Genomic DNA, 8819 nt, shown 5'->3' with positions numbered 1-8819 from the left:
TGCTCCTCAGTAGGCGAAGCGTGGTGGCTGGCGAACGCCTACTGTGGGGAAGATGAACCCCAGCAATGCTGAGTTCCCAGAACGTCAGAGGACCCCACAGCTTCGCCCAGAAAACACCTGGGGGCCGCATGAGGGCGCCACGTTTGGGCTGGAGAAATTAGAAATACATCTCAGAGGATAAAGGCCTAGATCCAGGACTCGGGTCTCAATATGCGGAGAAGGCCTCCACAGCTGGCTTGCCTCCCTTGTGGCAGATACCACTCTCAAGGCCATAGGAGGCCACCCAATGTGTGCAGCACTCCAGCCACTCCATCACCGATGCAGTCAACAAACACTGATGCAGAATAGTGGACTTGCGGTGTACTGAGCACCTAACAAGTGTGGGGCCCGGCGCTAAGCTCCCAGCTGTTTTGTCCTTTATCCCTGGCAACAACCCCTGAAGATGTATTGGGTTCCTTTTTGTAGACAAAGAAACTGAGGCTTAGAAACACCCAAGGCCACACATCGACTAGGTCAGGATTGGAACCAAGACCTGTCAACCAACCAAGGTCAGTAACAACTCCGTCCTCCTGTCTCTCACATACCTGCTTAGTGGGCAGCTGCAAGAGCTACTAGGACAAAGATAACCGGGACCCTGCCCCTCCCCGGGGTGGGGGGCATAGTTTACCCCGGGAGACCAGGACAGCAATATCTAGTACTAGGTGGGAAGTGGTAAGTGACACGAATGTCCTTTACTAACATGCGCTGCAAGGTCAGATTCGGGAGAGACGACTTCCGGCTAGACGATCAGGGAGCGCTTCCTTTTGGAGGTGGTACTTGAGCAGAGCCTTGGAGAACAGCTTTCCACTCATGGAGACAAGGGCAGGGAAGGCATTCCAAGTGGAGGGAAGAGCTTGAGCAAAGTCAACAAGTCGGGAACAGACACGTTGCCCATCCATTGGTATACAAAACAATCCGTCTTCTTGGGAATCCAGAGGCCGGTATTTACAGGCCAGGACGTTTTCTTGCCCTGCAGCAGCTGGAAAAACCACGCTCCTGGGCCATTCTTCCTGGTAGTTGGCTCGTGGACAAGAAGCCTCCCAGAACTGGCCCTGGCCAGGAAGATACGGCCAGGCGAGGAGGGAATCGGTAGTTCGGGGACCTGGGGCGGTGCAGCCTCGCCCACAACGACTTGGACTTCGCGACTCTATACTAGTCCTTTATTTCTGGTAGCGCCGCAGCACCCCACTCAGTCGATGCGGGGGGCGTGGTCCACATGAGCCGGAACCAATAGGGAGGGAGGCCGAGGCAAGAGGCCCGCCCCCGACGTGACGCACGACCCCCGGACACAGGCTTCGCAGCCCCGGCCCCAGTCCCTGCAGTGGCTGTAACAAAACCCAGACCCCCAGGTCCCGGCCAATGGAGGCGATTTAGACTGGAGCCGGACCGCGTCTGTCAAAAGCCCGACTCGGCAGCAGCGGCAGAGTCCAGAAGGAGAGCTGGAGCCGCAGCGCTGCTTCCCCGCCCCCGCCGGGATTTATTGAGTATTTGGACTGGACAATTAAGTGGCCCTGATGATGTTACCAAGCCCAGTCACCTCCACCCCTTTCTCAGTCAAAGACATTTTGAATCTGGAGCAGCAGCAGCAACAGCACTTCCACGGCGCGCACTTGCAGGCGGACTTGGAGCACCACTTTCACTCGGCGCCGTGCATGCTGGCCGCCACCGAGGGGACGCAATTTTCTGACGGAGGAGAGGAAGACGAGGAAGAAGAGGGCGAGAAACTGTCCTATTTGAACTCACTAGCCACAGCCGACGGCCACGGGGGTTCGGGGCTCTGTCCGCAGAGCTATGTCCACACAGTCCTGCGAGACTCGTGTAGCGGGCCTAAGGAACATGAAGAGGAGCCCGAGGTCGTGAGGGACCGGAGCCAAAGTGAGTAGAGGGGGGAAGAGAACGCACCCGCACATCTGGAGCAATGGCGGAGCGCCCTCAAACAGCACTGCTTCCCGCCCCCTTAACCTTTGGCTGGGGTCATGCCTCACCCTGGTCCACGACAGCTCCGCAAAGCACAGGTGCCTGCGAGGGAGCTGGGGCGGAGGGAGAAGGACGAGGTGACCCCGACAAATACTCCTCCCGGAGAGGAGAGGCGATGCAAGCCCCCAAAGGAAGGGAAAGTAGTTCTTGCTGCCCTGACGCTGATAAGCAACACGGGCTCAGCTGCTGGATTCTGACAACTCACAGCATTTTTGTTCTTCCCAAGACTTAGACAAGAGCTCAAATCTCTTCCTCTTTGACCCTAGGGTGAGGCGAGGTCTTTGAGGCCAGTCAGCCATCCCCTCTTCTTCAAAAAGATGATCTAGGCAGGTTGTGTTGGCAGGGCGCAGGAACCTTGCTAGAGACAAGCTGGGTGGTTTCCTCACTTCTATGCTTGGAGTTCAGTGTCCCTGGCACCCACAGCACCCACAGAGAGGGAGGGGATGGTCGGAGAGTGCGTGGGAACACAGTCCATTAGGCGCGTGCATAGCGTTCACACACCCCCCCCCCCCAGGCACTAGCCTTTTTTGAAAATTCATAATGTTATGCTTTGTGTGAAAAACGCGCGGAACCTAGTCCTAGATCCCAGCCGCTGGCATGGGAGGTGAATTGGGTGGGGAGATCGGACAGCTGAATAAAACCTGAGGAGATTCTGAGGGGAGAATCAAAGAATCTCTTCCCCAAGAGGAGGCTTGATGTGGCAGCAGCCAAGGCCTAGACTCCTGACACTTCGCCTGGGCCTAAAATCGACACGAAACGGTCTAAATCAGTCAATCAAATTTCTTTTTCTCTTTAAGATAATACAGACATCGTCACGCATGTAGCAGGAGGTCTGTTATCTTTTAAAAGACCAAAAAAAAAAAAAAAAGTTCCTAAGCAATGCAGGGGGGGTCACACTCAAGCATTTCCAAAACAGAAAGATTTATTGACGTAACGCACGCATACGGGCCCCCAACGACCAATATGCTTCACACCTTCCGCTATCCGTAACAGAGTGGAAAGCAGATGAGTTTGCAAACACTCTAGTTACTATGTATTTCATCCCGAGAATCGTCATTAGCACGCCGAGCCCAACATTTACTACTCTCTCACAGATGCTCAAATTCTAAGCAAACCCGCACTACCTATCCCTCCCCGTGGAAAGTGCTTCTGCCCACTAAAGGCGTTCTGAGGGTACTGGGTCTGTCGCAGGGTCCCATGGCGCCAGAAACCACAAACTTTCCAGAAAGTCCAGGCATTTACTACCGCATGCTCCGCGCTGCCACCAAAAGGGCCACAGCGCTCTGGGACAGGAGCCGCGGTAAGGCGGGGAACTGCTAAAGGACGCTGTTGTGCTTCTTCCGCAGAAAGCTGCCAGCTGAAGAAGCCTCTGGAGGCGGCCGGAGACTGTAAGGCGGCGGAGGAGAGCGACAGGCCCAAGCCACGCAGCCGCCGGAAGCCCCGGGTCCTCTTCTCGCAAGCCCAGGTCTTCGAGCTGGAACGCAGGTTCAAGCAGCAGCGGTACCTGTCGGCGCCCGAGCGCGAGCACCTCGCCAGCAGCCTGAAGCTCACGTCCACGCAGGTGAAGATCTGGTTCCAGAATCGCAGGTACAAGTGCAAGAGGCAGCGGCAGGACAAGTCCCTGGAGCTGGGCGCGCACGCGCCCCCGCCGCCGCCGCGCCGCGTGGCCGTGCCGGTGCTGGTGCGGGACGGCAAACCGTGCGTCACGCCGGGTGCGCAAGCCTACGGCGCGCCCTACAGCGTGGGTGCGGGCGCCTACTCCTACAACAGCTTCCCCGCCTACGGCTATGGGAACTCGGCCGCCGCTGCCGCCGCCGCTGCTGCCGCCGCCGCCGCCGCCGCGGCCTACAGCGGCAGCTACGGCTGTGCGTACCCGGCGGGCGGCGGCGGCGGCGGCGGCGGGGGCAGCGGGGCTACCGCGGCGGCCGCGGCCATGCAGCCCGCCTGCAGCGCGGCCGGAGGCGGCCCCTTTGTGAACGTGAGCAACCTGGGCGGCTTCGCCGGCGGTGGCGGCGCGCAGCCTTTGCACCAGGGTGCCGCGGCCGGGGCTGCTTGCGCGCAGGGCACCTTGCAGGGCATCCGGGCCTGGTAGGGACGCGGCGGCTCACGCGGCGGGCGCCCCACTGCAGCCTGGCACCGCGGGACTGAAGCGCGAGAAAGGCTGGAACCCAGGACCAGGTCCTCTCGTTAAAAAAAAAAAAAACACAAACAAACCACAATCCCCTCTACCCCCCAATACACATGTTTCGCTCCCCAGGGCCCCGGAACCCAGCTCCGGCGAAGCCTGGGGAAGGGGGCTGCGGGACGAGGAGGAGGCCCGGGACTGGTCGCGGAGACTGTCTCAGAGGCAGAAACTCCGGCTGGGTGCAGGGGAGGACAATGGCCCCGACTCTGGCCCCGAAGAGGGTGAGGAGACTGGGACTCTGGCTGCCGCTTGCTTCTTCCAGATCAAGAAGGCCGTGTTTCCCCCTCGGCCTTCCCGCGGCCTCCTCGAAATGTCGACAGAAAGCCCAAGGACAAAAAGAAAAAAGAAAAGAAAAAAAGAAAAGCATGAAGGAAAGAAAAATGGGTGTCGGGGCTTGAGAATCCCCAAGCCCCTCGGACCCTTCTGCCTCTTTTGCGGCCCGGAGCGCCACACCACAGCGGATTTCTCTTTTCCCTACCGCCTGCCCCCCGCAGCAGATACCTCGGCCTGGATCTCCGGATCGTCAGGGTGTAGAACTCTGCGAGAAAAACCGGCGAAGCAAGATCAAACATGGCGGGGGGGGGGTGCTGCAGGAGGGGGCTGAACAAATCTGGGAGCTGGTGGCCCGCGGGAGGTGTTACCAGGTTTCCTTTCTGTTTCATATTCTGTATTCAGCACATATAATATACCTATAACTATCCACACGCCGTGTACACACCCGCTGCCATACACTACAGGAGTCAATAAACAAGGTGCAATATTTCCAAACCATTGGCTACAGACTCTGTTTCCCCCCCACCCCCAGAAGTGGAAAGGGATCCTTTAGACAGGGCGGGTAGGGAAGGAGGTGTGTAGGGGAAAGCAATCTTCCCGGGGCGTTCACAGGCCTGGCCTCTCTTGGGCCAGCCCGGGGGACTGCAAGTCTTGCGTCCTCTTGGTTTTGTTCATTAAATTTCTCTTTCCTCTTGTGGGAGAACAGATCGGAGACTCGGGACCTTTTGAGGTCCCCGGCTTTGTAATCCCCCCAAGTTTTACCAGATGCTTTGACTAGTGTCTTTGGGCCTGCGTTAGACCAAGACTGAGAGACTCTGCCCCACCTCGGAGGTCGCCAGGGAAAAGGAAACCTCGCCCCCTGGGCCAGCCAGAGGCGGCGCGAAGGCGGTTCCATCAGCGGCCGCCGCCGGGGCCTCCAGCGCGCCCAGGGGCGCTGCGCCCCGCCGCGGCCGAATTCTCCCCCTCGGCCGCCCTCCCTTCTCCCCCGGCGGCCGCGGCTTTATGCGGCTCCTTGTCACTTGCGGAGAATGCCTGTGCGAGGCCTGTGCTGCCACACGGCCGATTGTGAGCGTGCCAAGGCGGGTGAATGGGGAGGCCTCAGAGCGCCGCGCCATTGTGGGGCCGGGCCTCGCTGAAAGGCGGCTCCGGGCCGGGAAGGTGCGGAAAGAATGGCTTTTTATTGGAGTCCCGAACAAAAGGTGTGGTAGGAAGGCGAAGTCCCCTGCGCGAACAAAAACCCCAGCGCGTCGGGATTGACGTCCCCCCCGAGCTCCCCATTGCTTCTCAGAGCGGGGGCTTTGTGTAGCAGTCTGCTCAACAGAGGGACGGAGAAATGCGCGGGGGTTTTGTTCCCCACTTTTTGTGCGCTGGGGGAGGGAGCGGCAAGGGGGGACGGGGGCTGGGCGGGCAGCCGGGACGGGCGCGCTGATTAGGCCGGCCAGCCGCGGCGCGGAGACGTTCAGCGGGAGTCGGCGGCCTGAATGCAGGGTCATTATTGCTACAAGTTTAGCAATTTCGCCCTTTCTAGGAGGGGGCGGGGGCTGCTAGGCTGCGGCGGGGCGGCGGGGCTGGGGATCTGCAGAGACCCGGAGGAGGAGGAGGAAAAAAGGAAGCGAGGAAAGGAGGGAGGCAGGCAAGGGAATCCTCCCAAACCCGCTGACCGCCCAGGATGAGGCTTGGACGGGTCCAAAAGGGCCTAGCGGGAGGCTAGAGAGGCGGCGCCTACGGGGCGAAGACCCTCCCTCTCCTCGCCTCTTCCCAGGCAGAAAAACCCTGGAGTTGAGTGTGAGTTATCGTGCACCAGGTTGCCGGTCTCTCAGCTCCTTGCCGCCAGTTCCCTCCTCTCCTAAGCCTCGCAGGAGCTGGGACAACTCCACCCACCACCCTTATCACCGCCCTGTCGCCCCAAGTCCCCTTCCTAGCGAGCCCTCTTCTGAAGCTATTATATTCCCGTGAGTTGCTTAGGCTAAGGGCTGGGGAGGGAATTCTCGCTTCCTAACACGTTTCTCATGGCCTGCAGCCTCGGACCACTGATCCAGCCAGCCAGCCAGCCAGCCAGCCAGCAGTAATTTCCAGAACACCTGCTAATACATGTTCAGTTGTACTGTTCTGGATGCTGGGGATAGTGGGGCGGGGGGTGGGGGGGGAGCACCAATGTCCACAGGCTCGTGGAGTTTATTTTAATGAGTGTGCCTGGGGACAGGAGTTAGACAACAAAGAAGTAAATGTAAAAATAAGCAGATAAATTCTAAAAGGGAAATAGAACTAAGGGCTGAAGGGAGGGTTCTTCTGGAGTAGGTGATCAGAGAAAGCCACTTAAGTTGACACCTAAATGACGAAAGGGAAGCCAGGCCAAACAGGCCTTCGCAGTTGCAACCCCATTCCTCCACACTTGCCCTCCCCACCATACGGAATGCCCTTCCACCCCCATCTTTCTGGTGAACTCTTGCTCCCCCTTCAAGGCCAGGCTTCTTTCCTGAACCACCCAAGTGGAGGTAATCCCTCCCACATATATGCCACCAGAGTCTTAGGTACTTTCCAATACCACAACATCATGTCATGCAAAGATTTATTTGTTTCTCTCCCTCTTCATGAGGTCCTAATGAGGTCATGAGCCACCAGGTTGACATCTTTTGTCCCCTGGGACAGATAACACAGTAAGTAGGAGATCATGAGACCAGAGTCCTTAAGGACCCTCCCCAGCTCATGCAGTGGCCCTGGTGATGTGAAGCTTCGGCACTGGGTGCTGACTACAAGGCATGTGCTGAGCTGGACTCTTAGCCCATCTGGGCGGGGCCAAGGCACCTGAAACCGCCTGCAGAAGACACACAGCCCATGCAGATTCCAGAGAAATGTCCTGCCTTTGGTACCCTGCAATGCTGCTGGGGACACAGCTTTCTGCAAGAGATTGTTACCCTTCTCCCTATAGTTCAAAACATAGGAAAGGAGGCTAAGAACTTGGAATGACCTGATACCCTGGGCACAAAGTTTAGGGGTTGGGAGCAACACAGAGCAGGGAAAAGAGTGAGAACTCAAGCGGGAAGGGCGAAGAGCTGAGATGTGTATGATAAATCTGGGACCTGCAACGGGAACCCAGTTCCACTTCAACTTTCCCTCGCTGAGGGGTATGAGGTGACCAAGAGCCTGCTCTGGCACTCCAGGAGTGCTCATTTCCCACACTGGATTCCATCACGTGAGCTCTAGGAACCCAAGACTCTGGGAGCAGATGTCCTTGCTCTGCTGGGGGTTTCCTAAGTAAGCAACTCCTTTCCCCCACCCTAGTCTGTGTCCAGCGGGCTTTGGCCTCTCAATGCTCCCAGCACCAGATCCCCACCTTCCTTGTCCGGCTTCCTCCCGGCCCGCATTAATCTTCCTCCATTCTGCATTCTCTCCTCTTTCGAAAAGAGGTGTGCGACCGTGGCAGAGGAAGGAGACTAGTTCTAAGGATTGGCTTCCACACAGTTCGCGTGTCTTGAGATACTTAAAGCCAGACTGAACCAACTCCCTCCCTGCTCACTACACTTCCCCAGAGCCAGCAGTCTCTGGGTATAAATAGCTCCCATCTCTCCGCTAAAGGATTTCCTTACTGCTAAATTGTGGCCATCGAAGGGTGAAAACTCTTGACCAACACAGCTACCTCTCTTTGAGCTCCCTCTGCAGGGGAAAAGACACACCCCACCCGCAAGCCCAAATTGCTGCTTCACTGAATAGTTTTGTGAGCCGGGAGGAAGAGTAAAATGCCTTCTAAGGATGGGGGAGACTTTGAGCATGTGAAGTAAGTCACCCCTATAGCATCTAGGGTCTGAGCTCTAAGGCAGAGAAGGATAGACTGTATGATTTCAGAAATCACTTCTGGCTCAAACGCCCCTTCTCTGAATGCATGGATAATCCCTCCCTACCCAAGGACTCATGGGTGGGGGGTCAGGGGTCGGGGGTCGGTGTTACTGGTGAGAGAGGTTAAGGCCAGCAATTTTTTCCTGCATTAGCCTAAGCTTGAGAGGAGTTAAGAGATTGGCTCTGGAGTCAGCCTTCCTCCATTCTAACCTTAATGCCTCCACAACCAGTAGTAGAGACTTTGAGTAAGTTAGGAGCACTCTGAACCTCAGTTTCCTCCTCTGTAAAATGGGTATAACACTTCTCTCATAGGTTTTTTTTTTCTTTTACCTAAGCAAAACGCACAAATAGTAAGTGTGCAATTAAGTGAGTGTTTATATATGCAAACACTTAAAGGACTCAAATTAAATGAGGTAATCCTTGTAAAAGCAACTTAGCACAGTGTCTGGTATGTCTCGGGCCTTGCACCCCTGGCGTTGGCCAGGCCGGCGTTTGCTGCCTAGTATGCAGA

General features: G+C 57.1%; 1 protein-coding gene across 1 annotated transcript; it reads left to right on the top strand.

The window, feature by feature from the left end:
• Positions 1-1345: 1345 nt before the first annotated feature.
• NKX2-3 (NK2 homeobox 3) lies at positions 1346-4959 on the top strand. Its single transcript, XM_059169233.1, has 2 exons — positions 1346-1914; positions 3363-4959. The coding sequence occupies exons 1-2, from the start codon at positions 1554-1556 to the stop codon at positions 4106-4108; spliced, it is 1107 nt and encodes a 368-aa protein (XP_059025216.1). The 5' UTR covers positions 1346-1553; the 3' UTR covers positions 4109-4959.
• Positions 4960-8819: the final 3860 nt, after the last annotated feature.

Source organism: Mustela lutreola, chromosome 4 (assembly GCF_030435805.1).
Source record: "Mustela lutreola isolate mMusLut2 chromosome 4, mMusLut2.pri, whole genome shotgun sequence".
Taxonomy (NCBI): domain Eukaryota; kingdom Metazoa; phylum Chordata; class Mammalia; order Carnivora; family Mustelidae; genus Mustela; species Mustela lutreola.
This window is presented reverse-complemented; position numbering and strand designations above follow the sequence as displayed.